Source organism: Stenella coeruleoalba (assembly GCF_951394435.1).
Source record: "Stenella coeruleoalba genome assembly, chromosome: 17".
Taxonomy (NCBI): domain Eukaryota; kingdom Metazoa; phylum Chordata; class Mammalia; order Artiodactyla; family Delphinidae; genus Stenella; species Stenella coeruleoalba.
In genome coordinates, this window is record NC_137163.1 from 73,332,680 (window position 1) to 73,344,725 (window position 12,046).

The window sequence follows — 12,046 nt, forward strand, 5'->3', positions numbered from 1 at the left end:
TCCATTTTTGACCCTCTTGACTCCAGCTGCCAAGACTGGTCCAGCATACCTCCCTGTTTGCCCAGAGGCAGGATGCGTTAGAGCTGAAGTATGCATTTAAATTGCTGTCTGGTTCTTAACTGTTTTACAACCCACATTCTCCTGGTTGTGGAGACAGAGCACATTAGCTGAGTTCACCAACTCTGCAGGCAGTCAGTTTGGCAGTTCCGAGCACGGGTTCTAAGAGAGGCAGATCTCAGGTCACCCACACCTCTGTCTATGGCCACCGACAATCTCATCTGAACATGGAATGATATTTCTAAAGCTCTTATGAGACTTAAAGGAGACAGTCTATGGGGGATGCTTGACATAGTGCCTGGGACACAGTTAGTGCTGTTTCAGTTCTTTATGCTGCATAATTAACCACCCCAAAGCTTAGTGGCTTAAAACAATGATTTATGATTTCTCACAATTCTGTGGGCCAGGAATTCAGGCAGGTCTCGGACGGGCAATTTTTCTGCCCCACACACTGTCAGGTGGAGCCACTCACCTGGCTGCATCCGGCTGCTGGCTAAGCTGGGCTGGAAGGTCTCAGTCACCTGTGCCCTGGGCTGCTCCAGGTGTTGTCACGTGGCTGGCTTGGGCTTCCTCACAGCATGGTGGGCTTGGGGTGGTAGAGTTTCTTCCATGATGACTGGTTCCTAAGAGCAAAAGAGGAATCGGCCAGCCCTCTTGGAGGCAAAGCCCCAAACTGGCCCAGGGTCACTCTACCGCTGTCTACTGGACAAAGCAAGTCACAAAGCCAGCCCTGATTCAAGGGAAGGGGAACCAGCCTCCCCTCTCATGTGCCTACAGGACGGGAATTACAGCAGCCATCTTTGGAGACAACTGTAGTGCCCGGCTATTATTTTCCTATGAACTGGCTTCGCCATCTTGCACAACAGGCATAGCACATCTCCTACTGCCAACAGCATGTTGTAGGGCAGAGTGAGGCATCCCAGTTGCTGTGGGAACTGAAGTATGAGTCAGGCCAACAGCCTACTCTAACTTGGCCATTGCATCGTTTCTTCATGTCAAGAGGGCTCAAAACATTTGTTTTTTAAACCTATTTTTTTTTTGGCGTAAAAGTCTCTGTATCCTTGAGGATAATTTTTTATTTTTTTGGCCATACCGCTTGGCTTGTGGGATCTTAGTTCCCTGACCAGGGATTGAACCCCAGCCCTCGTCAGTGAAAGCACAGCGTCCTAACCACTGGACTGCCAGGGAATTCCCTCAATACATTTTTAGCATTGTTGTTCTGTCAACAGTATGTACCTGCCTATCATTTACTTTGTACTTTATTTCACTTCATGAGATTATTTTGAGACTTAAAAAAAAAATCACTAAAACAGAGACACACTATTTAAAGGTATCCCTTTGCCCTTTTACTAACACCACAGAAAGCCTTCTATTAACACCACAGAAAAAGAAAAACTTGATCAAAAAGTGAACCCAGGCTGGCTTCTATATTCGAGTTTTTGCTGTTTGGTTTTCCTTTTCACTGGAATGTCTTTCTTACCTCACTTGCTTCTCCCTTCTGTGGGCAAAAGAACACTTATTTATCTTTTAAGACCCAGCTCACATGTCACTTCCTTTACGAAGCCCCTATTGACACACCTGCCACCAAGTGAACTTGATCACTCCCTTTTCCATGGTCCCACTGTACCCTGAAAGCTTCCACCTTAGCAATCGTAACTTTTTTTTTTGGCGGTACGCGGGCCTCTCACTGTTGTGGCCTCTCCCGTTGCGGAACACAGGCTCCGGACACGCAGGCTCAGCGGCCATGGCTCACGGGCCTAGCTGCTCCATGGCATGTGGGATCTTCCCAGACCGGGGCACGAACCCGTGTCCCCTGCATCGGCAGGCAGACTCTCAACCACTGCGCCACCAGGGAAGCCCAGCAATCGTAATTTTTATTGCACTAATATATTGGTAAAGGCTGATCAGGTGGCACGTGGAAGCTAAGTCCTAAGTCCTACCATGAGGGGATACAAAGAGAAATAAGATGAACCTCTTGCCCTAGAGGAGCTCATTTGTCTATTGGAGGAGGTTATACAACACGTACTTCAAACACAATCTTCATTTCAGGGCTAGAGATCTACACAGATTTATTATGAATGCACTTTAACCACTTGAGTGGGCGATTTCCTTTGGCAAACACTAGGAAGGCTCCCTGCGTAAGGTTTTGCTTGTTATAAAGACAGATTGTGGAGCCATCAATATAATGGTCTCAGACATCCCAGATTCAGCCTCTGTCATTTTGGTGCTGAAGGGGGCACTGGGCCCCAGACATAATTGGTGTGATCTCAGAGAAGTGAAGAGAGCTATGGCCCATGTCTACTGGAGGAGATGCGGGGTTTTCCATGGATGAGGGCTTTCTCATGGTGTGGTGAGGTTGTCAGGATCCCAGTTAGGGCCAGGGCTTCTAAGAAGTTTGCAAGGCAGAGATAAGTGCACTGCTTTAGGCTGTTTAGTTTCCTTACAGGTCAGAGAGGTACTTTTACTTTGAAAAAAAGACAGGTGCCAAAAAGCATTTGAGCCAATGAAGATTACCCTTGAACTCATCTTTACCTGAATGGCTACTGTAACAATCAGCTTTTGCTAGGTTATGCTGCTGTAACAAACAGCTCTGAAATCTCAGTGCCTTATCAAAGGTTTATTTCTCACTGACGTAATAGGTTGACTTTGGGGTGTCTGTGGTTCTGCTCTCTGCATGTTTTTTTACTCCAGGATCCAGACTGACTGAAGGAGTAGTGCCTTTCTTGGACTGGGTCATTTTGGGGCAGAGAGACAAATATGGTGGTGGAACCACATAATAATTCCTAAAGCTTCTACTGGGAAGTGGTACATGCACTTCTACTGATATTTACTTGGTCAAAGCTGTGAGGTACAATCTCACAGAAAGGGCCAGAGAATGACAGAAAAGATACATATGAACCTTCAAGTTGTGAACTTTCAAAGATGCAAATATACGTTCCATCAATATCAGGCGTGAGTGAAATTGCAGCTTGCCCACTGTCTCCTATCGCTGACGATCCTTCAGCTCTACCATCTCCCACCTCCTCTCCCTCCTCCAGCCCATAACTCTTCCTGCCTGTTAACTCGATGCCAGCCCCTGGATGCCAGCCGTTGTACTGTCCTACTGTACTTTCCAAGGTACTGTACTGTAAGATTAAAAATGTTTTCTTTATTTTTTGTGTTTGTTTTTTTATGTATTATTTATGTGAAAAGTATTATAAACCTATTACAGTACAGTACTATATAGCCGATTGTGTTAGTTGGCTACCTAGGCTAACTTTGTTGGACTTAGGAACAAACTGGACTTAGGAACGCACTCTCAGAACGGAACTCATTCATATGTAGGGGACTTACTATACAATCTTCCACAGCTACACTGAACCCAAAGACTAAAAGTTGATGATTCTGAAGACAAGAGACCAAGAAGAGGTCAAACAAATTAGGTTGATAAATGCTACTCGAAGCAGGCAAAATACGAGATTAATCTGTTGCAGAAAGAAATATGAAAGAATCAGAACTTGCCTACTAAACAAAGCTTGAAACCTTCAGAAATCAAAATGTATATAGTGAGGAAAATTTTGACATCTATACTGACAAAACAAAAATCAGATTAGCGAACGTAACAACGAGAGAAGCGTCTTACTTCAGACGTGAGCCCACTGAAGCACACATGTTTTGAGTATCGCGGATGGGTTTTGGCAGGTCATAGAAGGCCTTCAGAGAAGAAAATGGATCGATGACAAGCACTTTCATGATTCAGCATCATTGGTCATGCCAGTAATCGTACTCCCTCCCTCACTGCCCACCAAAAACTCCTACTCATCTTTTATGGTGGGCCTAAAATGCTATCTTTTCCCAGAAACCTTCCTGGATCATTCCCTTGTGTGTGAATCGCGTCTTCCTTAGATGGTGATGGTACTTGCCTCTCTATTTAACATACTGCCTTTATTACACTTAATTACCTCTTCTCACCTCCTCACTCCCAAGACAACTGTAAATTCTTTAAGGGCACAAACAGGATTTTATTCATTCTGGGGTCTCCCACAACAGAGCGGTGCACACAAAGGAACACAATTCATTGTTGGTGAAGTTCAGAAATTGATCTGGTTCAAAGCTACTTGACATGCAAATATTAGCTCCATCCTTGAGGTGTTCCTAGAGCACAAGGTGCGCACAAGAAGGTAATGATCATTTATGACAACTCTAGGGCCCAAACTCATCCGTACAGTAAGAAAGCCTTGGGAAGGTAGATAAAGGGTAAGAAAAGATTGGGAGCAGAGGGCTGTGTAGGTGTGCGGTGCTGTGATATCTAGATTAGTTTTCTCCTTTTAGGTATTTCTAGTTCTCTTTTCTTAGTATCGGATAGTAATTAGTTACATATATCTTAGTTTTAATAAATTGTTTTAGGATGTGGTTTGACCTCAGTTATGCAAACACTAAAAGTGAGCAATATACAGTTAATTTAAGGAATTATCAATCAAAATGATACTAGGTTGAAATGCATTAAAATTATACAGAGGGATATGTGTAGTACTAATATTCATAATATAGAGCATGAATATTTTTAGACTCTCTGATATTGGATTTAGGTGTGCTTGTTCTATCTTGTAAATCAAAGTAATGGCCTATATCTTTGATCTGTGTGTTCAGGTTTTATGGCAACAGATATCTTATAATAACTAGAAATAGAAACTCCACCTTTAGTGATAATATAGTACAGCGATCTGAGAAGAGAAGGTCTTAAGGTGCTGTTAATTAGCAGAATTCTGAAGCACACAGTCTCAAAGCAATTAAGCCTGTTAATTGAATATCTGGACGCATGGTGGAATAGCTCATATGTTGCTTGCTGGGCAGGTATCCTAGGCTTGCAGAGAGGAGTTACATTACACACATGATGTTGAAAAATTCACAAAGAACAAATATGTGTAAACATACGTTTGTCTAGTAGCTAACTGTATTTATGAATACATCGTGGGCTATATGCAGAATTGTCTATGAGTTGCAAAATTCAGCATTAACAATTCAATCTCTCAGCCTATCTGTTGTAGATACGGCGCACCATCTACTCATGGAAAACTGAGCTTTTCCCACAAGATTTTGCTGTCCTCTGGTTTGGTAAACATCTCTATAATTCATGTGATCCTTTAAATGAAATTGGTGGTCACACAGTGGTTGCAATCTAGCATCCATGCAGGTTTGGGGGCAAAGGGGAATGGACACTGCTGACGAGCTCAAGGTCACAAAGTGATCTATCTTGTTCTCACGATCCTGCCTGGGTTCCATGAGTTGCAGCATTTGATGAACGTGTGAACCTACTTCTAAAAAGAAAGTCGATTGAAATTTTCAAGACTGTGAAAAAGTTTTCAAAAATGGAAAAAGAAATAAAATGTTCCTTTTAGAAGAACTTCAGTGGAAAGTGGTTAATATTTTGGGCAGTGCTTATTATTATTATTTTAGTGCTTATCATTTTTAAAGGCTATATCTTTAGGGTAGACCTCTGCTTCTGTCAATCCCAGGCTTACTGGGGTGCAGAGGAGGGAGGGTCTCCACTAAAGAACACCAAAAGACAGTGAGCGAAGAATGAGTTTAGTCTCTCTCAAACTGTGTATCAGTCCTCTGAATGGTGGACTTTCTGGTCTCTGTGTTAAGGGAAAAGAGAAATTACAAGAATGCTTGAAATCCTCAAAGCTAAAGTTGACCAATAGCTTTTATCTATTTTGCTAAACATTCCAGAAAGTGGCAGAATTGGTTGAGTCCGCCCCTCCCCCCCCACCCCCTTTAGTCCCAATCCATTTTCCAGAGAAATTTCTAATAGCCTATAAAGTCGCTTTTTACAAAAGTAGAGGGCTGAGTAGGCAGTGAGGGCTGGGAACACAGAAACTAAACATCTCCAAAGTGAGCATCTCCATCCTTACACGAGGAGTTAAGCATTCATAAGGATGGTATCATTTAGAAACCCGCTATTCAACCTGCTTACATTTTGGTGCACATTAATAAAAATCTTACCTAAGGTCCAAATCTGAGCTTACTATGCACACAGACCTTCTAAAAATGCGGGGTTAACCTGCTCTGAGTTAAAAGCTCTTGGAACAGGGGGTTGAAGTCATTCACCCTGGATTGAGAAGCATATTCAAGAGGTGACTCTTTGGATCAGCAAAGTTCCTGTTTGTTATGTTATGTGTGCACTTCATTATTTACACGATTTCACCAGGTGATTGGGAGCTGTGTACACAGTCAGCTGCGCCCGAAGTTTTAAGCCAGGCTTAAAACTAAAACTAAACAGCCTTCCGTTACTGTCTTTCACTCCTCTTGCCTTTTTTTTTTTAATGGAAAAATTTCCCTAAAATTTCTTCTCTAGATTAAAATAATTTTTTTTTCCTTGAGTGTTTTTAGGAACTATACGTTTCCTGGAAAATTTTCCATAATCGTTTCCGCTGGTCTCTAAGGATGAATTAAAAAGTAAATATTCAACGACTAAGATTCGGAGCGGGAAACTTTTTTTTGTTTTGGTACAGGGTTCTCCAGCCCTCTCTTTACTCTTATCCGGGGCAATTCGTGTCTCTTCTCCCCGACCCCTTTCTTTCTTTGTGGTATTTCCTGGAATAAGATGACTGTAAATTAGGGTAGGAAGACCCTGGCCTAGCCCCTGCGCACCGGGGTTGGGGGCGGGAGGCCGAGCGTGCGTGCGTGCGTGCGTGTGTGTGTCTAGGGGTGGGTTCTCCTGCTTCGGTGCGTTCGGCCCGTAGCCCCGGGGCCTCTTCGTGCGGTCCATCCCGGGCCCCCGCCTGAGCGCAGGGGGCGGTCCCTCCCGTGCCAGCCACGCCCCGGCCGGGTTTATAACTCGCCTGATCGCGCTCCGGGAGCCGCGGCTTCGCTCCCGCTCCGGCCGGACTCGGGCACGCCCCCAGGACTGACCGCCCCACGACTCCCGCCTCGCGCCGCTCGCGCTCGCTCGCGCGCTCACACCCACGTTGCCCTTCACCGCACGCGCTCACACTCCTTCTCGCGCGCTTGCCTCACGCACACAGGCGCGCTCCCACTCGCGGGAGCGCTCCCACTTGCACGCGCGCTCCCACCGCCCCGTGCGGCGCCTCGCGCTCCGGAGCGCTAGCCTCGCAGAGGCGCAGGTACCGCAGGCGAGAGCGCCGAGGGGACCCACGGCCTCCCCATGGCTGACCTGAGCTTCATCGAAGATACCGTGGCCTTCCCGGAGAAGGAGGAGGATGAGGAGGAAGAGGAGGAGGGTGTGGAGTGGGGCTACGAGGAAGGTAACCGGCCGCGCGTCGGGAGGCTGGCGCCGCTGGTGTCCCGCTGCTCTGGCGCGCTCGCCGCGCCCCGCGTCCGCTCTTTCCCACGTGCGCCCCGACACTTTCGCACGCCCCCGGCCCGTTTCGGGGCACCAGGCGCTCCGGGGAGAGCGGGGGTGCCAGCCGCCGGCGTTCGCGTCGGGGAGCCCGGCCTTGGTGCCGGGCAGCGGTTGGCATCTGCCGCGGTCCGGAGGGCGAGCCTGAAGGCTGCGGCGGTGACATTTCCGTCTTGCGAGTAGCGAGAAGAGCCGCGCTGTGCTGTACTCAATACCTTGAGAATACACCGTTAGTGAAACTAATAGTTTCTTTTAAAAAATGTTTTATTGGCGTATAGCTGATTTAGAGCGTTGTGTTAGTTTCAGATGTACAGCCAGGTGATTCAGTTATGCATCTACATATAGTCATTCTTTTTCAGATTCTTTTCTCATATAGCGTTAGTGAAACTATTAGTTTCTTGCTTGCCTGCGGGGAGAAAGTATTTGAGCCACTGATCTTTTCTCTGAGGATGCTGACACCGCTCAAGTCTTCCTAAGTTTTGAGCTGAATCAGTGGACCTGGCAAGACGGGGGCTGCCCTTATAATAAAACGTTTAGTTTCCTAAATGTATCCCTGAAGATGTAGGACTCCTAACAGAGCTGACTACTGGTGCTGATGTTGGCTACATATATTGAAACAAACGGAGAGTTTACAACTTGAATTATAAAAATACGAAAAGAGTATTATGTATATATTACGTATATACAGGTCTGCGTATATACGCATATGCGCACTTCAGAATACTGTGTTCGCATTTCTGGTAAGGAGTGTTTATTCACTAGCAACAGATTTATGGTTTTTGGCTCTCGCCAAGAATGCTGAGTGTTACAGGAATTTCCCAAGTACTGCACATAATTAAACTAATGAACAGAGGAAATTTTTGTGGTGTCATTTTTTTTCTAATCACTTAAAGATGATCTAAATTTTCTAGAGCCATAAATTAGTACCTCTGTGTAGGCAAATAGAATATCTTATTAGTCTAGGACTTTGAATGTGTTGTTTGATAACATTAGATCATTCAAAATATGAATGCAAGAATTCACACACATTATTATTACCATATTTTATCTGTAAAGGGACAGTAGTCATAACCTTCTTAATAATGGCAAGGATCATAAGCAGTGTTTAAACTAGTTTTCCCCATGTTACATTTTGCTGTAACTTATTTTTTCAGTCTGTTCTAAGTTTGCTTCCTTTTGTCCTCAGGTGTTGAGTGGGGCTTGGTGTTTCCAGATGCTAATGGGGAGTACCAGTCTCCCATTAACTTGAACTCAAGAGAAGCTCGATATGACCCCTCACTGCTGGATGTCCGCCTCTCCCCGAATTACGTGGTCTGCCGGGACTGTGAGGTCGCCAACGATGGGCACGCCATTCAGGTTATCCTGAAGTCAAAATCAGGTATTTTAGATGTTTCTGCGTGCTTCTTAAACTAGAAGTTTATAGAGCTTGTGTAACCTTAAAGGTAGAACTAACCTAGCTCTGTTGTCAGGATACCTTTATAGACTATAAAATGCATTTTTTAGGGGAATAATTTTCTGAAACATTTTTGGAAGGATGAAAGGATGAAATTATGAAGGTGTCAGTTGGTTGTTCCATGTTGTGTGATGTTACTGGAACAGCCTTAGTTGGTCAAATTCCAGCCCTGTGGTACACAAGTGTACCAATCTGCATTTTGTCCTAAAGTGGTGATTAGCTTAACAGTATGTTCTAGATTGGTCGGTCTTAACAGTTTGCCTGCTGTATTTGTAGTAACCATTTTCCTTGGGGCTGTTCAAGCAAAAAAGGTAACTAACTTCATCTCCTTTTACACTTACTTGGAGATTTTAGTTAGAGTGTTTAACTGGTATGAATTAATAGGGTTAGATTTTTATTTTTAAGAAAAATTCACAAGCTAACTTCCACTTAATTCATTACCGTTTGTTTTATTGAAATGTATAATTAACTGAAAAAAAGATTCTTGGGAGTACGTTGTCATAACATTTAAAGAGAGTTCCCTTCATTTAAACTAAATTACTATTTTATGTTGATCTGCATATTTCTGTATATTTGTCATGACAGTGCTTGCAGTCTATTTGGTGTACTGAGCAAATAAACTTTCCATTTTAAAGAAACAAAAAAATAAATCATGTAGATAATTATAATTCTCTGTTTTACTAACTTGTAAAACTAAAGATTAGGATTTATTGACATAATCTGACATTCAAGATAGACTTTCCAAATTAATTTTCTCTGCTAAATTAATATGACAAGAAGAATTTTAATTAATAGCAATCAAAAACAGCCTGTAAACTCAGCAAAAGATTTAAATGGCAAACAAAGCTCTTTTACTCATTTATTTTTTAACTCTCTTCTTCCCCTCTGAACCTATTTGAGATGGATCTGAAATATTTTTTAGAAAAGCTGTTGGGTAATTACCAAGGAAATTGGCTTTTGGCTCAAATGTAGGAGAGAGGAGAGTGGAATATTTTAAAATTAGCATTAATATCTTGCTTTTCATAGTGAATAATAACTCTGTTTCCCTCTTGGAAAGAACGTAAAATAAGGAGTACGTTGAAATACTAGGAAGCATTTGATAAACAGAGATCAACTGTACTCAAATTAATTCTGAATCGATAAATTTGATATTTCAAGCCATAAAATCTTTGGGTTTATTATGAGGCAGGGCAGGTATTGATTACCAACTATGGATATTTTATTCATTGTGAATGTTCCTGAGCTTTAACTTAGAGTCTTCCCAGCTGCTCTGAGTCTAGTCAAGGTATGGGCGTCACCCAAAACAGAATCTAGGTGTTGTGTGGATGTAGTCAAAGAAGACAGCTTCAGATGTAAATTTGAACTTAAATCAGATTTTTTGGGGGGGGTTATCTATGATGGGACGTTATGTATTATTTATAAAATATATAGTAAAATTATTGTATGCTGACTGTCCTGACATAAAAAACATTTTAAGGTAATGTTGGTATTACGTTTTAAGGTTTATTGGTATGTTGACGTGCTTTTTCACTTCTGGAAATAAACGTTTATATATCTATACAACTAACTTGCATTTCACATCAAGCATCATGGTGATTGAATGTTGGTTTGTATACAAATGGATAAGAAGGTTCTTGAGGATTCATATTGATGAAAACACAGTCGTTTAGAGCCTCAGTGTAAATACGACATGGTGTTATAAAGTATCATGGGAGCGTAGAGGAATGACTGAGTCCAAACGCTGGCAGTTAAGACTCTTGTGTCCATTCCTGCTCGAAGATCAAATTTACTCCATCACACTGAGTTGACCATTTTCTTCTGGTAACTTCTCAAGCCTTCTCAACCTTTTCCTTGGCCCCCTATCGCCTCCCAGAACAGAGCCGATCAAGCAGTGTTTCGACTCTCGGCCCACTGGGTCCACCCTGACCGCCGAGGAAGAGCTGTCTGTATTTTTGTCTGGGTCTGATTTGACGTGCACACTCCAGACCCCTTACTTCTGACTCCTTGGAGACCTTGCTCCTTCGGATGCCTGTCTCCTTTCTGCCAGTATAATCACTTCTTCATTGTTTCTTCCCTTTCAGTGTTTCTCCAAGCTTTAAAAAAACGTAACCAAAACAATCCCATGTCTGGACCAGCTTATTTATTTGCTTCCTAGCATATATAAGTTTTTCAAAGGAATGGTCTGCAAGCCCTGAACACCCTGTATTTCATTTATTTAGTTCAAGCTTTATCTTTATCAAGATAGAATGTAAACATAATTTAAATAGTTGGCTAGTACTATATTTGTCTCTGCTTCTGGTTATAACCCACCCCTCCCCACTTAAAATTGTTTGCCTTGATTACGACCACTTTTATCTCTTAGCTGTTTTTCCTGCTGTCACTTCCACATTTCTTTTCTTTTCTTTTTTTTTTTTTTGCGGTATGCGGGCCTCTCACTGTTGTGGCCTCTCCCGTTGCGGAGCACAGGCTCCGGACGCGCAGGCTCAGAGGCCACGGCTCACGGGCCCAGCTGCTCCGCGGCATGTGGGATCCTCCTGGACCGGGGCACGAACCCGTGTCCCCTGCATCGGCAGGCGGACTCTCAACCACTGGGCCACCAGGGAAGCCCCACTTCCACATTTCTTAATAGCATATTTATACTGTTGTGCTTTGATATTTAAGATATCTGTGAACTCCCTATGATGGACGACGAGTCTAGCTCTCTTATTACCCTCCCCCATCATGGGTTTGCCCCCCCCATCGTCCCTGTGTACTTAAATTACAGTTGTTATTTAAATTAGCTCAGTGTTTTTATTATTATGACTGTGTAACTGTCATTTCCAGCTGAGACTATATTCTGTTTCCTTTATTGAATAATGTGGGGTTCCCCCCTGCCCCTGCCCAGAGTTGGTATATTTTTGTTTCTTTGGTTTTTTGTTTATCCGTCATGATTTCATTTCCAAACTCTCTGATGTCTAGCAGGCACATCTTCTCCCAGGACATTCAAAAAGTCCTTCCAGTCCTCTCATCCATCCTTCCCCTCTTCAGCCCATCTGGACTGCCATCGCCCACAGCTCCCTGGACCTCAGGCCTAGTAAGTCCCTTGGCTTGTCTCTGTGTCCAATTCCATGTTTCCTGGATGATAAGACATCCTCTTTTTGAGGTTGTTCCCTCATTTCAGGGATTTGTTGGTTTACTCCCTCCTACAGTTCATC

General features: G+C 43.5%; 1 protein-coding gene across 4 annotated transcripts in view; it reads left to right on the forward strand.

The window, feature by feature from the left end:
* Nucleotides 1–6,715: 6,715 nt before the first annotated feature.
* Nucleotides 6,716–12,046, forward strand: part of CA8 (carbonic anhydrase 8) — a 94,227-nt gene continuing 88,896 nt past the window's right edge. For all 4 annotated transcript variants that reach the window (XR_013824522.1, XR_013824523.1, XR_013824524.1 and 1 more), the window contains exons 1-2: nt 6,716–7,304; nt 8,586–8,777. Coding sequence is in view for 1 of the 4 variants with exons in the window: in XM_079901554.1 (XP_079757680.1) it covers nt 7,205–7,304; nt 8,586–8,777 (292 nt within the window). In the remaining 3 variants the exon portion in view is untranslated. The remainder of the gene's footprint in view (nt 7,305–8,585; nt 8,778–12,046) is intronic.